The sequence below is a fragment of the Lagopus muta genome, chromosome 16 (genome assembly GCF_023343835.1).
Source record: "Lagopus muta isolate bLagMut1 chromosome 16, bLagMut1 primary, whole genome shotgun sequence".
Taxonomy (NCBI): Eukaryota; Metazoa; Chordata; class Aves; order Galliformes; family Phasianidae; genus Lagopus; species Lagopus muta.
Window position 1 is genome coordinate 1,604,701 of NC_064448.1, and position 25,228 is coordinate 1,629,928.

The following is a 25,228-nucleotide window of genomic DNA, read 5'->3' on the forward strand; positions in this document are numbered from 1 at the left end:
CCTGCACAGACATGAGAGACTTCCAGTATGTGCCACAAAAAGTTTGCAGTAAACTGAGAAATGTTCCATCACTGGAAACATTTTGGGGCAGGATGGACTGTGGACTAACAGACATACATAGCTAATATATTGGACCCTAGTATATTCCTTGTTGATACTGAGATGCCAAGTAGTGGTGAGGAAGGCAGGGCTGCAGAGATAGATAGCTCTGTGTCTGCCACATAGCTTCTGTTTTAAAGACAACCACTGTTCTGTTGGGACAGAATTATGGGATTATAAATAATCACGTTTACAATATGTCCCATCCACAAAGGTGGAATAAAGTCTTCTACTGAGCTTCACCATAAAGGGATTTCCCAGAAAAGGGGAATCTCCGGCTTCCATCTCATGCTCAAGTACCAGAAGAAACTCCCTTTGCTTTAATGGGTCCAGCTGGTGCTGCAGAAGCTCTCCTCAAAGCCCTACAGGGATGGAAAAGAGAAACATCCATCACTGGAGGTGAAGCTTTATGAGATGACTTGCAGAAAGGAGCTAAAGCAATTTGTTAATCTCTAATGCTAGATATACAGGGGCTGCTCTGAAAGTAATGCCTCCTATTTTATGATGTTGGCTCACGATGTCAGAGGCAGATGTTGGTGGTGTGGCAGTAGGGGTTGAACCTTCCTGTCAATACCCTGTTACATTTTGTTGCTGCGTGCAGCTGGTAGCAGAGGGGCAGATTGACAGATTGGTGTCTGAAGTGGAAGTGCATGTGAAGCAACAGAGTGTCACTGAATTCCTTCATGTGGAAAAAAAAATGGCACTCAATGACATTCATTGATACTTGCTGAACATTTATGGAGACCAACCAGTGGATATCAGCATGGTGAGGTGGTAATGGTGCATTTCAGCACTGGTGACAGTGTTGTGAAAGACAAGCCACATTCCAGATAGCCATGCACAACTGCCACAGCACGAAATAAACAGCATCTTGATCAGCTCAGAAGGGGATTTTTTAAAGGATTTTTTTTTCTTCATCCCTATTTCCCCCTTTCTTCCCCCCCACTACAAGAAGGGCAGATGTAGACATCCTGACATAAAATAACTTTATATCAGAATAAGTCATATTATCTAATATTGGAAATGCCATGCTGCTGTTAGCACTGTGCCTATATGATATGGATAGTGAGCTGCTTTATTTCTACTGATCCTGCTAAAATAGCACAGCTTTGTTAGGCTTTTGCAGGTAGTGATTCATTTCATAAAATCCATGCCTACACAAACCAACCGTTTCATCTCCACTGTGTTTTCTCATTTCTAATACTTGTATTAACAAACACTGCTGACGTGTGGGAGGTTCAAGATGCTCAAACACAGAGAAGTGCTCTGTGTAACTTCAGGGAAAAGGGTGAAGAGTTTGGGAATTCAAAACAACTAAGGCAGCAAAGAGCACGGAAAGGCTCTTTTACCCTAAGCTGCATTGCAAAAGGCTACAGCAGGTACCATGAAGGGGAAAGGTGAGAGGATGTGAGGTGACAGGTGTGTGTGTTGCACCACAGAAGGGCTCCCACCAAGGTGTGAGGTGAAGCCAACCATGCTCACTGCAGTGAAGACCAGCACAAGATCGAGTCCTTTTATGCAACTGAAAGAGAAACGAGGTCACTGAGTTCAGTGAGTTTATATTACTCCACCACTAGATGTTTGCACTCGTGCACTGTTTTCACTTTTATTTACATAAGAAAGGTCTACAGTAAGTAACTCTTGGCAACATGCTCACAGCACAGATCTTGTCTGAGCATGTGGGAGAAAAAAAATATTTTCAAAGCCTACAAGTCATCGAATTCTTATGAAATCCACTCCTTTTCTCTTGAAGGAAATTGCATTGGCTTGGATCTAACATGTATTATTCAGTTAATCCACCCGTGGAAATAACCATGGCTTAGATTATATCCTTTCAGAATAGGCTTTTTGAAAGGAAAGAAGATAACTGGCTAAGGGAAGAGTGGAACAGCCTGAGAAATAAGAGTTTGTTCTTCAAGAAAATAGAGACATATGAATTAGGAGTTTTCACATGACATGCTACTATTAACAAAGATCTCCAGAGAGAACTTTTGAGATTAATTTTTCTTCCTCAGTGGGAACAAGTCAAACTTATGAAATAAAATACAAAAATCAGCTCCATATGCATTAGCAATAAAGATGGAACTCCAACTTTCCATCCTTGCTTGCTAGCAGTAGGACTGCTATACCATTTCCACCTATGAAGGACAAAGCCAAGGCTGAAGGAGTATGGTGATAGTACATATGCTGAAACTTGAATGGAGTGTGCTGTATTCTAGCTCTTTCTAACAAGGATCAATTGCAGGGAGAGTGTTCAGCCCTAGGTACCCCAGTGTAAGAAAGACATGGATCTGTTGGAGTGGGTCAAAAGGAAGCCACAAGGATGCTGAGAGTGTTGGAGGACCACTCCCATGAAGATAGGCTGAGAGAGTTCAGGAGAAGGCTCCTGAGAGACTTTCCAGTGGACTTCCGTACCTAGAAGGGCTTAAAGGAAAGATGAGAAATCATTCTTTGTCAGGGATTATGGTGACAGGACAAGGGCAATATTTTTAAACTAAAAGAGGGTAGATTTACATTAGGAAGAAATTCTTTACTATGAAGGTGAAGAGGCATCATTTGCTCATAGAAGTTGTGGATGCCCAGTCCCTGGAAGTGTCCAAGATTAGGCTGGATGGGGCTTTGAGCAACCTAATCTAGTAGAAGAAATCCTCGCCCACATTGGGGGATTGGAGGCGGATGATCTTTGAAGTCCCTTTCAACCCAAAACATTCCATAGGATATACACCCATTCTCCTGTTGGGTGTTGTTTTCTACTTCTTCACGGATCTCACTTTGAACAAAATTTGATGTGCTTTTGTGGAGCAAGGACTGGATTCTCCCTCCGCAGTGAGTTCTACAAAATCAAACGATAGCATCCTGTTGTTATATTTCTCATTAAAACGATCATTGGTTAACATACATCTTAAGCTGTTCATGGTTAACATATTCGGAGGGAGGTAGAAGATGTGAATTTGGAGGCCATCAGGCAATGAAGGGCACATTAGTCTCCCTTATCAGGCATAAGTGTCCTAAGAACAGTAGTGTTGCATGCAATCAGGCTATTTAAAGCATCGCTTCAGAAAGGCAGGTTATGGATTTTGCCTACAGGAAATGTTTTTCATCTTTGGACTCCGAGCTGGTGGAGGCAATTCTCAGCAGCTCTGAAAAAAAGGCTCAGCAGTTTTGGCTGCCTGGGACTGAATGTGCTGACCTCAAGCTCCCAACACCTTTTCTTTTTCTTTCTGTTTATCTCCCCAAACATCGCTCAGGCACCCACAGACTCTGATGCAGATTTCAGAATTCCTTTTTTTAAATCAGGCAACTTAAGGCACACTTTTCAGGGCCTCGACTCCCCATACCCAGCTACTTTTTTTTTGATCTGACTCTAATCACTTTCAATTGCACATAACAGAATGATGAATCACAGGAAAAACACCTGAAAATACGTTCAAACACCTTCCTGAATCTCCCATTACAGGATTGTTTCCTTCCACACCTGACAACAGCATATCGCTGGGAAATCTGTCGTTGCTGTGCATTTAAATTTCTGATACCGATCACTTTGCAGAAAGGTGTTGTCAGACCGAAGCCAGGCACAGCACGGAGCCCTGAGGAGCCTCATCTGAGCCTCCCAGCCTCTGTTTTCAGTTGCACGGGCACAGTAGCCAACCCCAGCACAAAATGCTGTCAGGGATCCCATCGGCTGGGGGCTCTGTGTGGGTAAGAGCCACCTATTGCCCTGTGCTGGCAGACCGTGGCCTCGCACCCGCAGCAGCTGAGCATCAGAAGCGGGATGCCGCTGCCAGCGCTCTCCCCCGCGGTTGTGAAACAAGATGATGATCCCATTTTTTACTGTTGTTTTGTTTTGTGGACGTGAGAGGAGCTAAATAAACTTAAGCATGTGGAGGCAATTACGCAGCCTGAGCGCCAGTTTCTGTTTAGGACCAGCAACCCCGGGCAGCTCAGAAAAAATATTTATTGTTGCTTAAAAAGTCCCTCCGCAAAGATGTGAACTCGAAGGCCTTTTCCACCGCCGTTTCCAGAAAGAGGCAGCGGGGTTGGATGGCGAAGCCCGGGGTTCAGCCTCTGCTCAGGGCGCTGCAGCTGTTCGGGGGCAGCGCTGAGGGCGGCCGGGCGCCGAGTCGAGCCGCGGCTGTGACCGACCTCAGCTGCCTGCAAAGCGGCCGCGACGCAGGGAGGCGCTGTTGGGCGCCGCAGTTCCATGGCGCCCCCTGGCGGCAGCATGGCGCCTGGTAGCGGATGGCGGAGGGCGGAGTCACGTGTCCCAGCCTGGAGGTGGGCCGTACCAAGTGCTGCTGCAGGGGGGAGAGGGGGGAGGGAGTTGTTGTCGGCGCGGCCCGCTCGATGCAAATGGCCTCTCTGCGGGTGGCGATGGAGGACGAACGGAAGCCTCGAGCCGCCTCGTGGCCGCCGCTGCGCGCTGTCATCGTTTTTCTCCTCATTCTCCCCCCGTGCCTCTTCCTCTGCGGGCAGGGCGAATAGTTCGGCCCTGCCAACATGGCCGCCACCATGAAGAAAGCGGTGAGTGCTGGCGGTGGGATTTCCCAGCCCTGCCCGGCTGTCTGTGCTCAGTGCCTGTCTGTGGGCCGGGATCCCGCTCGTGGGCTCGCTGGGCCGTGTCCCCTCAGCGCCGGTCCCATCCCGGCCCCTATGAGGCTCTGCCCGTTCCCGTTCCCAGCGTTGCGCTGGGCGCTGGCGGCCCTGTAAGGAATTGAACGCGTCAGCAGGTTGTTGTGAGGGTTGTTTTCTCACCAGCTTCGTGAGGATAACCTCTGTGGTAAGATTGAATTTGAACCTAACGGAGGAGACGGAGCCTTCATGTTGACCTCTGGTATTTGCAGGCTGCGGAAGATGTCAACGTTACTTTTGAAGATCAGCAGAAAATTAACAAGTTTGCAAGAAACACCAGCAGGATCACAGAGCTGAAAGAAGAAATAGAAGTGAAAAAGGTACGCGGGCTTTGCATTTGCTGTGTTGAGCTAACTTCTGGTTGTAGCACAGAAAATACTGGTAACTAAATAAAATAAATCCTTTGTGACAGCAGATCAGGCTGAAGTGAGCTTTGTCTGCTGTGTTTCCTTTGTTTAAGCTGTTAATTATGCTGTGAATGAGACGCAGGGAGTTTTGACTAGAAATGTAATTACTGGCACAACTGCACTGAATTTGAGATGTGTCTCAAAAAACTGCTTTGTTAAAGGTATTGATGTCATATTGGCAGGTGGGATTTTAGCCCAAAACGTGAAGTTCATCATTCAGCTGATGCTGTGACAGCGTGTTCACCGAAATAACTCATGCAGTACAAATTGATCACCTTTCTTACGTTTTGGTAGAAACAACTTCAGAATTTGGAAGATGCCTGTGATGACATCATGATGCTTGATGATGATTCGCTTCTGATACCCTACCAAATTGGAGATGTCTTCATTAGTCATTCCCAAGAAGAGACGCAAGAGATGCTAGAGGAGGCAAAGGTTTGTCAGAGCACATGGAGCTCTTCACTGTTTACTATTGGAGCACAAAGTTCTGTCTGACACAAGGATTTATAGACTATAAATCAGAATCTTCCGTGATGCATTCCATTTGCTTATTCTCATCATTCACCTTTACAAATTGTCTAATGTGATACATTCGTGTTTGTGTATGATTTTGAGGAGAGAAGTGTGTGCAAAGTGTAAGTTCATAACAGAGTTGTCAGTATACAAAGTATTGCTATGTTTCACTTTGCTCCCTGGAGGTGTTACAGTATACCTTGACAAAAAGTTGCCACAGGTGCCTTTTAATCGTTTGTATGTTGCTGACAAATATGGCGTAGTTTGCTTTACGTAACTGGATGGTTTCTTTCTTTTTCAGAAAAGCTTACAAGAAGAAATTGAAACATTAGAATCCCGAGTGGAATCCATTCAGAGAGTGTTATGTGACCTGAAAGTTCAGCTCTATGCAAAGTTTGGAAATAACATAAATCTTGAGGCTGAGGACAGTTAAAAGTTCTCCGAAGACGCCACACGCCTTCTCCTTGTTTTATTAATTGTTTTGATAGTTATTCTCTTACAATAATATTTTTAAAAATTTGACCTGTATTTTTTTTTCTTTTTTTTACATTCCTGTCTTGGGTTCCATCTATTTAATGAGGGCTTTCATATTTTGGTTTTTGCAGTTATTTATTTGTTCAGGAAAGCAGTAGCTTCATACTGTTGGTAAAGCACCAAGATTGGAATGTTTGCATCATCTGTTAAAGTAATAAAGTCAGGCATATATTGTAGTTTCCTTGGTCTTGTTTTCACCTCATGTTAATACTTAAAACCTGTTGTTTAAAAACAACAGAAATGGGGCATTGTTTGGGGTTTTTTACACTGTATTGATAGATAGGTAATATTTAGGGCATGATCTTGCAATGAGCTGTGAGGTTGCTTTAAGCTGGTGTAAACAGTCCTCATAGAAATACTTACACTATGCTTTGAATTTCAGTCCTAGTTCAAATATTTTGCTGCCAAAGAATAAGGGAATGAACCCCAGCCTTGGGCTGTGTGGCAGGAGTAGTGCACTTCACTTGTGAGAAAAGCAGCAGTATGTTTTGCTGTTACAAGGCAGTGATTTAAGAAGTTTAAATGCACTGACTGCATAGAGGACAGAGTTAGACAAAAATGTTGAGGGACTGTTACACTGTGGTACATTCTGAACCTTGTGACTCCTTGCATTCCATAATCCTTAGAGGAAGTCTGGATGCAGCTGTGTCCCATCTTAGTTCTTTTGGTCAGCAGTTTGTGTCTAAAGGATTCTATGTGCAATCAATCCTTTCTATCACTTGGCTGAGATTAGAAAGTATACAGTTGACTGTATATGTATGTATAAGTATGACTGTTCTGAGTATCTGTCAGGTAGGAAATCTCAATCTGCAGGAGAAACTTTGAGAGGCGTCCGTACTGAAGGAAAGATCCTGGTGTGGAGCACGCTGCCACGTGGGGGAGCTCAGCAGCTGCGGGCTGTCCGCGATGGGTTGAGGCGATTGGCTCCTTGCCCTGTTTGCACGCTACTTTGAGAGTCACAAAAGATTTTAAGTGTTGTAAATCAGAATGAGAGATGAATCAGATGAGAGAAATCAGATGAGTTCTAAACCTCTTTAATTTTCCTCAAGGATCATTTTCTAAATCCATCTTTACCTATTAATAAAAAATAAAGTCTTTCTTGCTTAAGCTGAGTTCAGCATGTAATAAGAAGCATCCTGCAGATGGCATCAGAGGACTGGGAAATCTGCTTTATGGTAAACTTGTGTCAGGGCTCTGCTGGCCAGAAGCAATTTTTTTTTTTTAAATGAAAACTGACTGTGATTATTCTCATTAATTGGTTGATAACACTTTAATTCCTAAGGGACTGCTGTGCTTTTGTTCCGAGCGTTTTTATGGCTGTGTAGCCTCTGGATTTTGGCTATTTAGAATGACTGCGGTTTTCAGGATGGATACCACTTCTTTAAAGAAGAGGGGGGAAAAAAAGCAGTTAGCATTTGTTTAAACATGATGCTAATGGCAGCTGTAATGCAGGTGAGGACCTTGTTCATTAAATGACCCAAAAGGAGAATGCTGGCAAGGCTGGAGTGATTGCTTTATTCCTGTTCTTTGGTATCCTGGAAATGGGATTATCCTAAAACAAGTAAACCAGCCAAACTGCAGCCAGAGAAAAATAGAGAGAAAATCTCAGTTTGTGGTGTCAAGGAGACTCACCAGATTTTCAAAAGTCTGACAAAGCCTTTAAAACAGTAGGACACAGTTATTGTATTTACTGTATTTTATATATAGGGGCTTGTTTTTGATTCTTGGCTTTGTCAACTGATGTAAATTGCCCATGTTGATCTTTAGTGATGATCTTTAGTATAACTTTTGCCAGTGGAACTTCAGTTGTTGCTCGTATCTCTTGATACAGATGAACATTATAGTCTGTAATAAAAATGTGGCTGATAATTATTCAGTAATTACAGGAGGTGGCATGTAGATGAAGGGCAAATAATTTGGTAGTATTAACTAGCTCTTCAAAAAGAGATTGAATGCCAAATACTGAAGTGGGAACAAAAGAATTGAAGTGCTTTGATTTGCATGAGTCAGTGGTTTGGATAATTTATCTAATGGTGTTCTAATAGTCTGATTCATGCTAGAGGGGAAAAAAACCCAAACAACTGGGTTGCATATAGGCATGATAAGGCCTGACAAAGTATTTACCACCAAGTTTGTCTCTATTGATTGTATGAGTCATGCAAAAAAGCAAATGAGTTCCGTAATGAAATGTTTGCTGCTGGTGGGTCTGTGCAGAGTGCAGTGCTCCAAACGTGGGCAGCACTGGATGAAGGGTTCGCCTTGGCACGAGGTGAGGCAGGCCTACAGCTAGGGGGGAGCAGATCCAGCTGTTACAGCTGGGTAATAAAAGAAGGTATAGAAAGGAGCCATTTACTGCAGGTTTACAAAAATCTTTTTCACTGTTGCTCTCTAAAGCTGCTGGTTTGTACACTGATGCTGTGTCAGCTTATAAATACAGATTGTAGCAGGTGTCCCTCTGTCCTCGTGTCAGCAAGCTGCAAGCTTGGGGATGCTCACTGATGGATGGAAAGTCATAATGACAGTTCATTGAAGTATTGCTTCAGAATCACTGCTTTGGGCACTGTTACCACCTGTACAGGGTGAGGGAAAACAAGATACCCTTGGTGATGAAGTTGAGGTTTGGCCAGAACCACAGCTGGCTGTTTCCTGAAGCTGTTAGGAGAACGTTATTTTCCCTTCTTGAATGCAGCCCAGCACAAGAGAGGGAAAACGTTATTCAGTGGACTTCTAGATTGTTGAGTTTTATTACTTCCTTCAAGCATGATAAGGGAGGCTTTCCTCTCCTTGGCTCCTGCTGTACTTTACATGAAAGGAACAGAAATTAAGAGATACGACGTTTGTAGTTGTGAACACATCTGTGTCTGTAGTTGAAGTTGTATAGTCCTTGGTATGTCTGTAATGATTCTGTAGATAGAGATGTTTGTATACTAATTTTTGTGACAAAGGCCTCATGAAGGCAGGCTTTGTTGCTCTGAGCCTTCCCTCTGCCTTGTTCTCTCCTACCCAGCTACTTTTTACACTGCAGGAGAGAGGAAATCTGGAATGCGAGGTAAGAATGTGTAAATATCTGTAGGTTATCCAAACAGGACACTGTTGGAACACAATGTACTTCACAGAAAGTGCTGCTACGCTTTGTATACAGAAAAATAAATATTAAGAACTACCAATAAGAGAAGATGGAGTGGAATGGACTTGACTGTAGAAGAATTTGGCACCTAATTACACATTTTATTGTATTTACGATCTTTGTTTTTGCAGAAGGGGTAAGGAATCAGCCATAGGATTTACTTTATTGGTCAGTTTGTTCTGCAGTGCTTGCTGGAGCTCCAGCTGAGGATGCATTTCCTTCTGTTCTCATCACGCTCTGGCTTTGTGCGTTAGTGATACTAAGAAGCATATGATGGCTTACAAACAGCACAGTGAGATCACTACTGCAGACATTTCGCAGCGCTCTCCTATCTTCCTGGCAGTCGGTTCCTCGGTGATGTAGAGACAGAGGAGCTGTTATATCTATTAGGAACCAAGAAGTGCTCCAGCACAGGTATTTCCCTTCACTTCTCTGGCACCTCCTTACTGCAGGTTCAGAGTGCCAGGGCATAAACTGGGTGTCTTATTATGGGTAAGCGTGGATTCCACTCTACTGCTCAGTGTGGGTTGGTTTTGTTTGTGGGTTTTCTTTGTTTCATTTATGATTGAGTCAGTGAAATAACTAGAAGGCACAAAGGACAAGACTCCTTTCAGTGTTTCATTGGGTACCATAGCTGTCAAATTTGAATAATGTTCAAAAAGCCCATATTTACAGTATTGCTGCTTTCTGCTGTGATGGCCATCTTCATCTCAGGAGGGTTGTGACACTTGCTGTGCTGTGTTCCAGCCACATACCCCTCGTGTGCAATATAAATGGCATTGAATTGATGCTTTGCATTTTAACAGCTAGTTTGGGCTGTGTGTGCTTTAACATTTCCAGACAACAGATTGCTGGGTAGTTGTGTGTATTCAAGATGCTGTTTGCTGGTGACATCAACACAAGGATTTTGCATCAGGCTGACTTCTCTTCACTGTCGCTGGCTAGAGGCTCTTGACACATAATTTTATTGCCATTATACTTGATGCGACAGACATCTCATAAAATAGAACTGCATTTTATTTTATATCAAAGCAGAGATTTATTTAATATAATCATGAAGTTTCAGCCAATGCCTGTTGTTATGACAACACACAGTAACTTTGTGGTTAGCACAGGAATTATCTCAGGCACGTTCTGAGTTCCGTGTCAGTTTGTAATGTTTTCCTTATAACAAACAGGAGATGTTGGGGGTGAAATCACAGCCTTTTTCCATCTGCTCCCTAAATGATGGTTTTAGTTCCCTCTTATTCCAAAGGTGAAGTTCTTTTTGGTATGAAAGTCGATACAGAAGGTCGGGGAATTTTCAGAGTACTTTATCTGTAATCTGGTATTTTCTTTTCTCTTTAGAACTGCAAAGGAGAACACAAAGTTTGCTTTTTATTCCACAGTACATCTGATGCCCTGGAGCCCTGGGTGAGGCTCACACACTGCACAGCACTCTGAAAAATGCACACGTGGGCTTTCTTTTCTCTGCTTACATGGTGATGGCCAGGTTCACGTTGAAATGTTTGTTTCAATTAGTGGAGGAAGATAGGTATTATGAAGATGAACACAATTTACAATTTGAAAAAACAAACTGATTAAAAATCACAATTAAAAATGTAAGATGAAAAACGTGATTAATTCACAGCTAAAATACATCATTTCCCTTAGCTATAATGACCTTTAAATGGAGCTGTGAGAGCCATTGCCTATAAATGTAACTTTTTTTTTTGAAATGCCTCAGCTGTTTCCAGTGATTACCTCTTCATTATTGTATACATGTAAATTTATTCTATACTACTTATCAAATAAAGGCACAAAATTAGTTGTCACACATCAGTGCACCACTTATAGCTGAAGCATGTCAATGAAATCCTTTCATGTTCCATTGTGTTAATCAGTGTAATGAAAGGAGAAAGTTCTAGTTGCTTTTGTCTTGGTTATTTGGCTGTGCAATGAAGCTGAATTGGTGAGCTCCAGTAGTCTGCATATATAGGAACATTTTCATTTATTTAAGGCACAAAGCAAGCATAGAAACCACCACAACTCAGAGAAATGGAATGATTTACATTTCTCAGCTACTTACGGTTCATTTGGGAAGCAACTGAGTAAGGAAGATCTAAGATCCTGCTTACAACTTGCTGTGCAGAGATGACACCAGCAACATTTGCAATTTCTACATTGTGGTTTTCTCTTCACAGCGCATTAATGATTTCCATTCTAGCCATTCCTAAAAGGGTTTTGAGCATGGAAAAATAATGCTTTGGAAAAAAGAACTAAGTGTTGGTTTTTTTTTGGGGTGTGTGTGTGTGTGTGTGTGTGTGTACGTTCCTGAAATCACTGCTGCTGGATGTCTGCAATCTACCTGTGTTGCATCAGGGATGGAAACACAGTGAGACAATAGTTTTTGTTTTTATTTCATGTACTGTCTGCTCAGATTTTGCATTGGTGTTGTTATTTTCATTAAGCCTCTGGATTTCATGGTATTCAGAACATCCAGTGCAAATGGGACACAGAGGATGCTCTGAATTCTTTCTTTTCGAGTTTTGTTGTTCGTAGGGAATCTTCTAATTGTAGTTAGATGTGATTTGAGATGAGAAAGGCTTGGATGTCTGACAGTATGACTGAAACAGCTCTGCTTATGGCTATAAGTCATGGAAGGGACTGCAGTGCTGTTGGGCTGACCCTGCTCTGGCAGAGCTGCCAGACACACGATAGGTAAAGGGAAGGGAGGGAAGTGAATTAAACAAGCTCTCCCACCACCTGCATGCAAGGATCTCTGCCACAGATGTCATCAATGTTTTTTGTGCAAAATCTGCAAAAATTGGATGCAATTTCCATTGAGCAAATGGTTAACAGTTTTCCTGCTAGTATTTCAGTTTATTCAAAATCAGTATTAAAGGCTGTGAGAAGTACTGAGTTAGTGCAAAAAGCAGTAATTGGCTTTATATCTGAATGCACCGGGCAGGAGCAGAAATTGAGAGAAAGTGACTGGCATAAACGTGCATTTATTTTAATTTCTGAATGGTTATTTTCAATATTTTATTACTTTTCACAAACAGTGAATCTGAGGAAGATCCTTTGTCACGTTTTCTTTCTTTGCTGTGGCTCTAAAAGGGGTGCAGTCAGTAGGCAAGGCATCATCGCGGTGAGAAGAAAGGACTGCTGTTTGATAAGGGATAATGGGATGAAAAACACCATAAAGCCTACAACTGCTCCTTCCTTCATTTCTGATGTTGAGCTTTATTAGAGCGTTTACAGCTTGCAAGGGATTGCAGTTGTGGTACTGACTGCTGTGGATGTGCCACTCCAAATGATAAGCCCCTTAGAGTGACAGTGATATTTCAGAGGATATCTGAAATATCACATATAATTATTCAGGTGACGTTTTTTTATTTTATTTTTTTTTAAACCAGCCCTTTGGAATTGATTTATTTTTCTCTCCCTCCTTCCCTCTGCCTTTTAAAAAGAGTGAATCTCCTTTAATCTCTGTACTCTGTGAAGCAGTTGCTTGGCATTGCTTATCTCAGCTTTTCGAAGCAGCATGGAGTGCAGTGATGGCAGCCAAGAGCACACCTATCCCTGGTGTCCACAGAATGTTCAGACAGAGAAGAGTGACCTTTTCTTAATCACTACGAGGAGGAAAATCATTTTCCCGTAGCTGCTGTGAGAGCACAGGTGGAATAAAGGCAGACAGCAGTGATGAGGGTACAGGCATGAGGCACAGGTGGCTGTCCTGCTTTCAGCTCAATGTTTGCCTGGACCCAGGAAAGCTGGATTTTGAGGGGGAAAGTGTATTTAGAAGAGCTGGAGACATGGATGCCTGCTTTTCAACCAGAACATGCAAGTTCCCCCCGTGTTTACAGAATTACATCGGCTAGAATTCTTAGAAAATACTTGTATAACATAAACAGGGCTAAAATAAACTCAGAGTGGAAAACAAGTTGAGCTGAGGATATGATTACACCTAGTTTCCAGGGGCTGCATGTTCTGCATTCATAGTATAATTCTCCTTTGTGCGTTTATAAACACTTCTCATCTGGTCATTGATTTCTCTTCATAAGGAACAACTTCATACACAAGCACTAAGAATAGGAAAATGAATGTGATAAATGTCAGACGTAGAGGAAAGCTGGATCTGAGTGCTTTTACCCCCTGCTGTTACATTCCTGGCACACACACTGAATTTGAGCAGAAAAGGCAGACCCAGTCTTGTGAGTCGTTCTCTTGATTGATTTAATTTACCTTGAAGGTTAATGTATTCTAAACTAATTCAGGGATTAATAATGACTTAAAGGTATATGAAAGGCATTTAACTGTATACAAAACGAGTGTTGTAACCTAGTTTATTATCTCTTCAATGACTTTGAAAGTTCATTTGATGAAATTTCAGTTAGCTGATTGATACAGAGCAGCAGGTGCAAAGCAAAAAGGTGTTTTCAGAGCTCACTAGCTAATTCTAGAAAAGGATGTCATTTCCTCTGCTTGAACTACAGTTAAGATACTTATTTTCAAGGTGATAATGTTCTTTTTTGTGAAATTTTAAGTAGTTTTCTTTAGAATTCTTTTGCTGTAAATCGATTCTGTCTTGGACAGCATGCTCCTAGGCTGCCTTCTTGAGAGGAATAGAGTCAGCTGTGTGCTATTCAGCCCCTGATGCAGCATAAGAGGCAGAAGGGGCGCAGCCAGCGAGGTGTTTGCCTGAAAAGCCCAGAACAATTGTGCATTGGAACTGTTTCCCAGCAGTGAATGTGACCAAAATGTGGTGCTTTCAAGAGCTGGACTTTCAGTGTGACCTGCAAACTCTCCAAGATCCAAAGTGCCTTTCAGGACCCTTGAGGCCTTAGTGTGCCTCAGGTGGGATGGAGTTGTTTCTCAAGAAAGCAATGAGTGATGGAATCAGATGCGAGCTAAGGAAGCACCTGCAGTTACCATGAATAACTGCTGCTCTGTGAGGTTCTGTGATGGAGAACATGGCAGATGGTGCAAGCTGAGCCTTGGTTCAGAGCACCAGTGGTGCTTTGTGATGGCCGCTGGACAAACTATGAAGTTCTCTAAAACACTGCACCGTGGAGGCAGGTACACACAGAGGATTGCTTATGAGCTCAGTTTGAGGTGTGTGGACTTGTAATAAACTTGGGGAAAGCAGACACTGTGCACGTCGCTTTGTATGACAGGCTGCCATAAGTCACTGTAATTCACAGCAAATGTTAACTGAGAACATTTTTGCTACTTAGGCAATGCATTATTGGAGGGTATTCTCTTGGACAAAGAACTGTCAACTAACATCAGCACAGCCTGTCCATCTTTCCTTATTTTTTTTTAAAGAAATAAACCTTGGAAGCAGCATGGTGTCAGTCTCTAGATTAAATAAAAACTCTGTAAAGTGGGTATGTTATATGACTTTCTATACAAGAAAGCATAGGCTTGCAGCTGCTACTGCAGCTTGCACTGGCTTACAGCAGTGTGTATTTGAGGCAGGAAGTTTTCTTATTTTGGAGCACAGCAGTTTTCCAGGCAGCTGAAGCTATGAACGTTGCAACACACTTCATGGGGCTGATATTTACTGTTATCTGGAACTGAAGTCAACTGCTTTAGAAGATTGCCAATTCAGGTGTTATTGGGTGACCAGAAAGAGGGAGTATCATCTGCCAGAGCAGCCTGATGAAACCTTCAAAATAATACTAAAGCACAACCCCAAGTAACATGAAATTACTGTCAGTGCCTGGGAGCTCCTGACAGCAGAGAGCATGCTGGTGTTCAGTTTATGTTGCCATGGCTTGGTCTGACCAGCGCTGCGGAGCTGGTATCAGTGCTACTGACACCTGGTGGGTTCACAAGGCACATTCCAAGGTTTTCCATCCATACACAAGATGCAATACAACAGTACATAGTCTGTGATTCTAAAATTTGTATCATTATAAAGGCATTGAGTACCGCAGCATCTCAAGGTGCAACAAAAGACAATATGATGCTGAGTGCAGGAATCCCTTCAAATGTCACCACACACCTCAAATGCACACTTCTATCTCAAAGATGTCTCCTTTTCTCAGTCCTGATCCAGCATCTCTCTGCACTTTGAGCTTCTCTTTGCTTTTGTGTTGATATCTGGAATGCTAATAACAGCATCTGTAACGATCAGGTAAGTATGAAAAGATCAGTGGTTTCTGCCTCGAGTTCACAAACAGAACTATTGTAGTTTAAAAAAATCTTAGTTTCTCAGTTTTCCTTTTCCCCACAGTATCAATTTAGTTTCGATGGCAGTGAAATGAGATACAGTCAAATCACTTTCCTGAGTGAAGACTGCAGAATTCAGCTGGGTACCAAAGCAAAGCTCTTCCTGCTGCTTTTCATTCTGCCTTTGGTCATCCTCTGGATCTGTTTCATTCTTTTGGATTCTTTATAAAAAGCACTCCAAGATTTTATGAATAAATCACTTTTCAGTGTGAAAAGGGCAACTTTTCACAAGTGAGATCTATTTTTTCCCCATTCTGATGATGTGATAGCAGCTGGCACCATGATTATGAAATCAGTTTCATTTCTTAGGCACTACAGACCTAAAGAAAGACTTAAGCTCTTTCAAGAAATTGCAGTACCAAATGTGTTACAGTGAGGTGAGAGAATTTCTTCCATGTTTGTGAACTTTGGCTCAAATTTTCATAGTTTCTCAAAAAAGTTACACTGGAAGAGAGCCGCAGGCCCATTACATACGTTGTACTTCTGACATTTCAGCTTCAACACCAAGTATTCTCAATTATCTTTGCTTCCCGTTTATTATTTCACAAACTTGTTGCCATTATTTCTTTGGTGACCAAAGTCATTAACAAGTTCATTGGTATTCCTGTACAGTTATGTTCAGACAGCCCGAATCCTATCTGTAGATAGGATTGATTTTCAGCTGGAAGCCAAGTTTTGAAATTGTCACATTAAATATCTCTCTCACCCTTCAAGTACACTTTGTGTGTGTTTTTTGAGCAGAGCTTTCCAAAAATCCCAAGCCAGCTGCACAAAGCCATGTGTCTGTTGCTTGAGTTTAGTTGCAGGCACAAGGTCCTTTCATCAGTTCCAAATCATAGGCGAAACAGACAGACTGTAGGCATCTCCATAGGGTAAGCTCACAGCTTTCAGCGACCTGAAGGTGTTGTTTACAGGGACCTCAGAGCTGCCCAGTTGTGCAGATAGGTTGGAATGCAATGTACTCACTGCTTTCCATACCTATGGAAATGTTGATTTTTCCTATTTGATTTGCTTTGATATCTCTGTCCATGGCATTTTTTTCTCTCTAACTTACCGGAATGGTTCTGTAATTCTTATGATTAAACGTGCAATTAAGGCTTAAGCACTATTAGCACAAGGGATTTTGAAATTAGGATGGGGCTGTAACACTGACATCAAATTTAAATGTCAGCACTGTTGGAATAGAAAGTGTGACTTTCATCTTTCAGTCAAGAGCTCTGTAGCTCTGCCATGCAAATTGCTAACGGGCACAAAGCACGAGGAGGCGTCAGGACTCAACGTCCCCAGCAGCAGTACTTAGCAGACCTATAATGGATTTACCCACGGTAATTTTTGGAATTATGTGTGTGCTGACAGCATACAAATGACATAGCACCAGTTATATTATTTTAACTTGTTTATCAACTTGTCACCGTGGCCCTTTCTTGTTTTCCAGGGCTGCGCCATAAATCTGAGTCATGCAGAGAAAGTCACCAAGATGCACTGGCCTGTCTAGATTTCCAGCAACATTATTATGAGAAATACATTAATTTGTCTGTATGGAAAGGATTTAAAGGTTGTTGTATTCATTTGTTACCGGAGATAGAGCACTTAATCACACAGACTCTGTTCAGAAGGAAAATTATCTCTTCTTCTCAAGTCCATTAATAGTTCTTTTACAGAGTCTCAAGAAAGATAAATACTGGAAGATATTAATGAAAATGACATCTATATCTGATGTGTTAGTGCCCAAAAATGTGATGAAGTGCTCTGTTAATTAACTTTTTTTTGGTTATGATACTAGTAAAAGTACCGTCATTTTTCAGCGCTGACTGGGCTGCCCAGAAAAGGGCAGGTGATCTGGGTTAGCTGTTGTCCCATCAGTGATTTGATTATTCAAAGCGGCAACATACAGTGCACCCCATATACATCACAATGCAGAAAACAAAGGGTTGAAGCTAGTTAGTGTATTACTGCAGTGACTCTGAGCACTCCTCTTACCACTTTCCTACCACCAACCAACCTGTGGTATTACTGCATCAGGAACAATCAGCACACTGGGAGAAGTATTTTCTAGAGCAGCTGTTCAGTCCCTCACTTACTTGCCTGCTGGGTGAGTTTACTATTTAGGAGTTAAATATTGGTTCTTGTTAGCATGACTTTTATTCAGCTTCTTTTGCTGACAGAAGCACCCTAATAGCAGTAGTTAAAAAATGTATCATCTCAGCATTGGCACATACTTCATAACCAAAAAGACATTAAATTCACTTTACCTCACTACATTTGCACATTTGCATTCTAAAGTTATTAATGAGTTAATGATCTGTGCAATTTTAATGAATAGAACATAAATGAAGAGACAGGAAAGAATATTAGAGTAAGTGAAACCCATGAGCAAAGGCTCTAATTACACTCCTATCTTCAGGTCATTAACTGCATAATTACCTGTGGACAATAAGATGATTACTCTCTCCTGATACTAATGAATTTGCTATTTGTTTGGATTGATAAAAATCTTGATATCCTTTCTATGAGCAATTCAACTCACTGACATCAGTGGAGGCTGCCCAGATCTCCCAGTTCTGCTATGATGCTTGGCTGATGCTTGCTCAGAGTTCAGCTCCCTTCTGGCTGCCCAGTTAGCACTAAGGACGCTGTCAGGTTCATGCCAGCCCTTTGCATCACCTCTAGGTCAAAAGGCATTTGCTGCCTTGAGAAAGTACTTTGTTCATAAACAGTCTCAGTTTGTATTGTTGGCATCAGATCCAGAGCAATCAATTCCCAGAGAAACTAGGGAACCATTACCTTGGGGTCAGTTCTGGAGACTGTCAAGAATGTCAATAGTTAAACTAATGAAGTCTTGTGAGCTTGAAAGAGAGCTGTTTCCATAATATTGGATGCTAAAGAAAATTGAAATGAACTGGCAAAAATAAACCATCAGCTTCCATCCGTTGCATTTATAGATACATAAAACAGTGAAATGCTGCTTTTCATGACTGTATTACGTGGACGTTCTGAACAAAAACACTTTAAAATGTCTTTGAAAATATTCGTGTTATGGAAGACTCTGAGCTGAAAACGGGTGTTTCATCATTCATTTACCTAGTACCAGAATTAGAGAGCATCTGATCCCTTTGATCTTGTGGCAGAGCTGTTAACTGGTGAATTAGGAAGCACAAGAAAAGGGTGTGCAACTAATTAGAGCAGGATTGCTGTGCTGTCTGCAATGACCTGCTTGTGTTTAGCAACTTGTAGGGGAACACAAAGCATAATGTGATTAAAGTGTTAGCTGATGGAGTGGAAATGGTAAGTCACAGCCTGAAGAAGTGATGGAGAACCTGGTGGGAAGGCAGGGCCAGCCCAGGGGAACTCAGGTGCATGCACTGAGTGATGGAAGGGCTGGAGCCAGGATCCACCCCTTCCAGACCTCATTTAAGGGCTGGCAGGGGAGGTGAAAGGATTTTGTTGGAGATCCCTGCATACCTGTGGCTTTCTCAGGGTAAGCAGGTTTTTTTTCCTTTGTTTCTGTGTCCATGGCTGCTGTGTTTGGGCTTCTCCTCCCGTGCTGTAGCCTGGCATTTGCTACCCTGCTCTTGTTGCAGTGCTTTCCATCATGTTATCAGTTACAGTCGCACTGATCATTTAAAAAAACAGAACAAAAGTTTGTGGTATTTTTTGCCAACTCGTGATATGTTCAGTTAATAACTGAAGCAGATTATTGTTGATTATTGAAGTTAAGCCTACACTGGGTAAGAGCAGTGCCCTTTTTAACCCAGGAGTTGGCCAAGTCAAATAACTTAACCTGAATTTAGAAGACTTGCTGATCCCATTTTTGAAGCTAGCTACAATAAATCCATTCACTTGCTATGGCACTAGGACAGTTGTAAGGCAATTGAAGCAAATACTTTCCCATCTCTCTCCATTTAAGGTTTTTCTTTTCCTTTTTTTCCTCTTTACAAAAACGTTTTCTATTTAAGCTGCTGTTTTGCTTTTTGAATGCGTAGGAACTGTGTAATGGAGCTGCGAGTTAATCATGCTGAGTACATCAATTCTGACTGCAGTTAATAAGGTATTTGTGTAACCCCAGTGACTCCAACAAGGCCCATTGGGAGCTCTACCATGCCTGCTACAATTTGCACACACAAAAAAGTACTCAAGGGAAAAACAGGTATCGGCAGGAAGCTAATTATCATGAAGTTAAGCCTAATAGGCTTTATTCAATGAGATGGTGAACTTTGATGGCCAGGTTCTGACCCACTGCAGAGAATATTTATCTGGAAATCACAGGCTCAGCTCCGAGCTTTGACTGCACTGAGGTCTGAAGTTCTTACATGGGGTGCAGGAAGGAGGGAAGGAGTATCAATCTGGTGATTTTAATGTGGGCACTGGGAACTTGTGAAAGTTTAATACGAGATTTCTTCCATTAAATATACGTTCATAAATTATCTTGACATGAAAAGCCAGCTTTTGTTCCTTTGAGATTTTGTTCTGAATAATATTTCTATGGCTATTAAAAGTTAGCAGCTCAGACAGCTGTCTTCCACCCAGCGTGCTTTAAGCCTGCGGATACCTGACTTGATATCATTTCTCTTCTATTTCTGAAAAATTAAAAAGTACCTGAGTGGTTCTGACTGTTACAGAATTCATAACGGTTCAGTTCTGCACTGACTTCTTAACAACTGCTTAAGAACACCGACAAAACTTTGAATAGAAGAAAATACTCTTTCTCAGGAAATAGCCATCGTGGGGTTATTCTGAAATCCCATGGTAATTATGTTTGTAATCCAGGTTTTGTAAGCCCTGAACAGAAACAAGTTCCAATTACAGAAGGATCGAAAAACATTGTATGGCAAATAAATTAAAAGGAGGATCCTTGTGTAGTTCATCTATTTGTTTTTCTGAGGGGTAAAGCGAAAGTCATTAGAATTGTGCAGACACAGCTGATGCAGCTACCTGCAGAATGAAATAAAGATATAGCTAGCAGATAGGCATACAGCTGTCTTACGAATCTGCTTAATACAAGTAACAGTAACAGCAGAAAGGCATGAGATCAGAAGGCTCTTGAGGGAGCCCTTTCTAATCCAAAGTGTTGTGAATCAGAGGGGCAAAGATTCATGTCAAGGGAAGCTTAAAAAGTCATGAAAGTAACCCACTGAGATGAGAAGAGCTACACTCAGAAAAACACAAATAATTAGTTAATTAACGAGCTTTTGAAAAGCTTGTTTGGCCGCCAAAATATCAAGGACCACAATCTATACACTTTCTATTCTTTTTGTTGCTAGAATTAATTCAGCAGACGTGCAAATCGGCAGTGCTAGACAGGTGGTGCATCAGCCAGCTCCCACACAGCTATCATCACATACTGTGCGAGCTGAAAACGCAAGGTTTCTTTTATAAGCAGCCTTATTAATAAATAAATACAGAACAGTCTATCCAGCTCGGGTTTTAATTAAAGTAGTACTGAATTCTAGGACCCCCTCTGCTCAGATCCTGCTCATTTCACGAGGTGTGCCTTGCTGCGAGGCTGACTCCAACCTCAGACAATCAGAAAAGTTTCAGAATGGCTCCATCCCCTCCTCTAAATACCAGCTCAAAGGTCTTCACCTGCCAAGTAAATAGAAAAACTTCTCTGACCACCTCCGGATCCCTCTCATGCCTTTTTGTCAGGGTGCTCCTCTCGAAAACAGATTTCTCTGTACCACGCAAGGAAGGCAACTTGAGGATACTGAGTGGGCCTGAGATGCTCACAAAATGGATTTGCTCTTTCTGGTAGCGTTTCTGTGCTTAGCTTTGCACTAATGGTCTTGAGTTCTCTGAGTTGCACCTTGGATTTATCCTTTGCTTTCACCCTCTGAATGCACACTGCTGCTAGGTCCCTTATGTTCACTGCCATGGTTCCAGTGATTTGTTTGAATGGGTCATATGAGCAAGTAATTCATCTGGAAGGTAACAGGTGACAGATGTTTTGAGTTGGGCTGTTTCTCACTTAGTTAAGCATTTCAAACTTACTAATGACCACTGGGATTCATCCTGATAATGCGCATACACATACATTAATGCCTTGAAACCTCAACTAAAGCTGTCTAATCCTCCCAGTGGAGGCAGCTGGATTTGAGGGGCATGGGAGATATCCTACTGAGATATTGGAAGGTGTGTCTTTGTTGATGGATGGCAAAAGATTTAATATTTCTAGTTTGGTTTGTACATCTGGTTTCCTAGTGACATGCTGGTGTCACTTCACAGTTTTCTTGATATTTAGTATTGAATATATGGATTTTGGTTGACTCAACCAATGTAAAATAAGCTTCTTCATACTCTGAAGTGAAAATTGGCTGATATCTCAATTTTGCTTGTGATCCAGCTGTCTCATTAAATTTCTCTGTCATAGCTGCAACTCTTTGCCTATGAGCTGTGTATAGGATAAAAATCTGTTTACTTCTGAACTTAGAGATTTAAAAACAAAACTTGACAGGCAGAGAAGATGTGATAGGGATTGGGGATAAAAAGGTGCTTGTGTCACAGAGCAGGTCAAAGTAGAGCCAGTAAGAGGACTTATGTCCTCTTGGAGATGTTCAGTACCTGGTTGGATGGGATCCTGGGCAGCCTGATCTGGTGGGTGACCCCCTGACCCATTGAAAAGGAGTTGGAAGTGGGTGACATTTAGGGTCTCCTCTCCCCCAGGCCATTCTGTGATTCTAAGTCTCCTTAGGTAAGTTGCTTACTGAGTGTACTGATATTTGGAATTACTTTCTGCTCCACGGAGGAGGCCTAATTACTTTAGCCTCCATCACTAGTGAATTATGAAGCCCTGTGAACATAACTACGCTGGAGAGAATGGAATTTATACATAGTTCTATAATAAGGGGATGGCACATCCCATACACAGGGGAGGACAGAGAGACATTCCTCTCTTTAAAAAGCAAACAAACAAAACAAACAAGTTTTCTGGCAACACAAATGATCACGTGTTCAGAAAGATTTTACTCCTGCTGATGTGCAGTATGTCAATTAGAACATCAACAGATTGATGCAGATGACTTTTCACTTTGCCTTATTTTTTAATAATTCCTCTTTGCTGCATGAAAGAAATGTGGTGTATTTATTTATCCCCTGAGCCAAACTGGTGACCACTGAATGAAATGTTTGCTCCTACCCTTTGCTCTTTTGTCCCCCAGACTAACAGTGCTATAAGCTCTCACTCTCAGGAGATAGGAAGGAAACATTGCAGAAAAAGGAGATTTTATGTGTTCTATAATGTTACAGCTTCCAGTGTGTCCAATAGCTGGTGTATGTAGAGCATCTGATGCTTCATTCTAGTTTTTGCTGTTGAGAGACCTGCACTATCTTTTGAAAAATATCCTGAAGAAAGGGCTGCTTTTATGCAGGCTTTTATGTGAGGAAGAGGTTAATGATACTAGAAGTTTCCAGGCATTAGAGTAGGAGGCAAGGAGATTGGATTCCTAGCTGCAATGGCCCGATTTGGGGCAAGTGGGGAGCTTGCTTTGGACCTTTGTGTTGTGAGAGGTGAGAGGATGCAGATTTATCACTTCATAGAACATGAGAAGTCTGTTTCTGCTCCTGTCTGCAGTCTCTTAGAGTGCCTGTGCTACTTGCAAGCCTTTAAATTTGTTTATCACTGACTCACTAAGACCAGTACTGGGCTGACATTTTCCAGGACAGATTTCTGAAGCTGTGCAGTGAGTTGGCACTGAAATAATTGCCCTAATTTTTCAGAAGTGACGAAGATCCCACTGACATCTTCATTACATCCTGAGACATTTAAGAAGATAACAGTGGGCTCCAACATCTGAAAAATCCTTTTACCTCACGAGAGATTTTACCTCAGGAGGAGCTTGTGAAGATTACTGTGTTCCTAATGCCTTTTAAAATCCTTCTTTAAAAGGTTTTGCAGGCGAGGAGTAAGAACAGCAGCAGTGTTACAATACCATCTTCAATGACTCTGTTTACTTCCCAGGCCAGAACCAATGCTGGGCAACCAGTGATACCATAGATGAGAAGTTCTGGGGGATTAGAATATAGAGAATGAACCACCCATAGCATTTATGTACGAAAACCTGTATTTTCTGTGATGAGCTATTTTGTACTAAATGTTGCAGTGATAATGCTAAATGTAAATCTGATTTCAAAGGGATAATTGTGCCCTCTTTCTAGATCTAGAAGCCGAAGGGAAGTGACTTGCTTCAAGTGTGAAGAGAGGATGCTAATCTTCCTTCATATGGAAGATGATGTGAACTGAGAATATCACAATGAAATGAATAATATCATCCATGATTTTCCAGCCAGCTCTATGAGTTATCTATGTAGGGTTTATTTTATTTCAGTGAATGTGGAACAGTTTCTTTCCATTGCTTGGTTTGCACAACCAAGTAGAAGCTTCAGAATTTGCATGATCTAGGCTGGGGAACTCTTGGTTCCTGCTTGTAGTTTCTTGAAACCAAGCTATTGTTTCCAATCAATTACTACTTCTATTCAAATAACATTAATTAAACTAATGGACATCTATGCCCATCGCTTTTCTCAAGTAGTCTGCATTACAAGCAAATCACCCTTCCAGAAACTTGAAAAACCAAGCACACATTTCTCAGCAACTGGCTAGCAATTTTGGTCTGACCATAGTTCACTTTTAAAGGCAATTATAAGGATTCCTGACAGAAGTAATATTGTAGTTGTGATCTCATTAGTAGAAGCAGCAATGGTGAGTTGCAGTCTGGATAAACTTACTGCCAAGGCTAAACTATTTATTTTCAGCAATATCCATCTTTCAAAGAGCAGATGGTTTAATTTGTGAAACAGCTGCTAATAAATGGGAGAAGGAAAATCAGAGTTGGAGAATGAACTGTTATTCACCCTTCAAAATTCAGCAAGATTTAAAGGTATGCAAGTATTTCAACCTCAAGTAATAGATTTTTCTTTCCCTCAGACTAAAGTACTTACAGCCTCAAGTGGTATAACATAATGAAGCCTGTCAAATGGCAGTGTCTTCAAAGTTAGTTGAAAACACTGAGCTTAGATGTGCAGAGTGCCAGAATTTTGGATCCTGATTTTCGTGGTTAAAACTTGAAGCTCAGCAGGTGCATTAGTTAAACAATTGTATGGCATTTTCCTGTGTCACCACATCTCATAAAGACCATTTTCCCCTGTCAACACACATTTTCATAGCTGGTACCCAAGAGTTATGAAAGCTGTTCCCAGCAGTAGTGAAGATGAGACCTCTGCTGCTTTCTGCTTCGTGTCCTGTCACTCATGATTCAGTGGCTGATCAGGAGGTATTTGCTGGTGCCTATTAGGATGGGGACATTTTTCTTATCCTGTATACAGAATTACTCGGTAATTTTTGGTAGTTCTGGCCTTGGTGAACGTGCTCCTCCATGGAGCAGAACTGAACAGTGCACATCTGTACATCAAAGTCAGCTTGTAGCTGTAAATGATGTTCTCATGATTTAGAACAAATCATGGACTCTGACCTGCCCTTCTGAAGAACTGACAGTACTGAACAGGGCATCTTGGAAAGAGCTGCAGACCATAGCTGCACCAGGGCACTGGAAGCTTCAGGCTTTCCAGCAGTTATGACACAGAGTTGTTGGTGCTAATCTCCATGGGAATGGACTCCACTCTTGACATTTTCTGGTAGCTGTGCGTTTAATAACCAGTTGCTAATCAAACACCTCTCTAATGTAGGGGGACTGACCTCCTTCATCCC

General features: G+C 41.8%; 2 protein-coding genes across 3 annotated transcripts in view; both read left to right on the forward strand.

Annotated features, from left to right (window-relative positions):
• DOK5 (docking protein 5) overlaps nt 1-25,228 on the forward strand; it is a 514,932-nt gene that overhangs the window by 427,912 nt on the left and 61,792 nt on the right. The gene's annotated exons all lie outside the window — the stretch shown is intronic.
• PFDN4 (prefoldin subunit 4) lies at nt 4,452-6,358 on the forward strand. Its single transcript, XM_048963031.1, has 4 exons — nt 4,452-4,620; nt 4,941-5,048; nt 5,430-5,570; nt 5,950-6,358. Exons 1-4 carry the CDS (start codon nt 4,597-4,599, stop codon nt 6,079-6,081), a joined length of 405 nt encoding a protein of 134 aa, XP_048818988.1. The 5' UTR covers nt 4,452-4,596; the 3' UTR covers nt 6,082-6,358.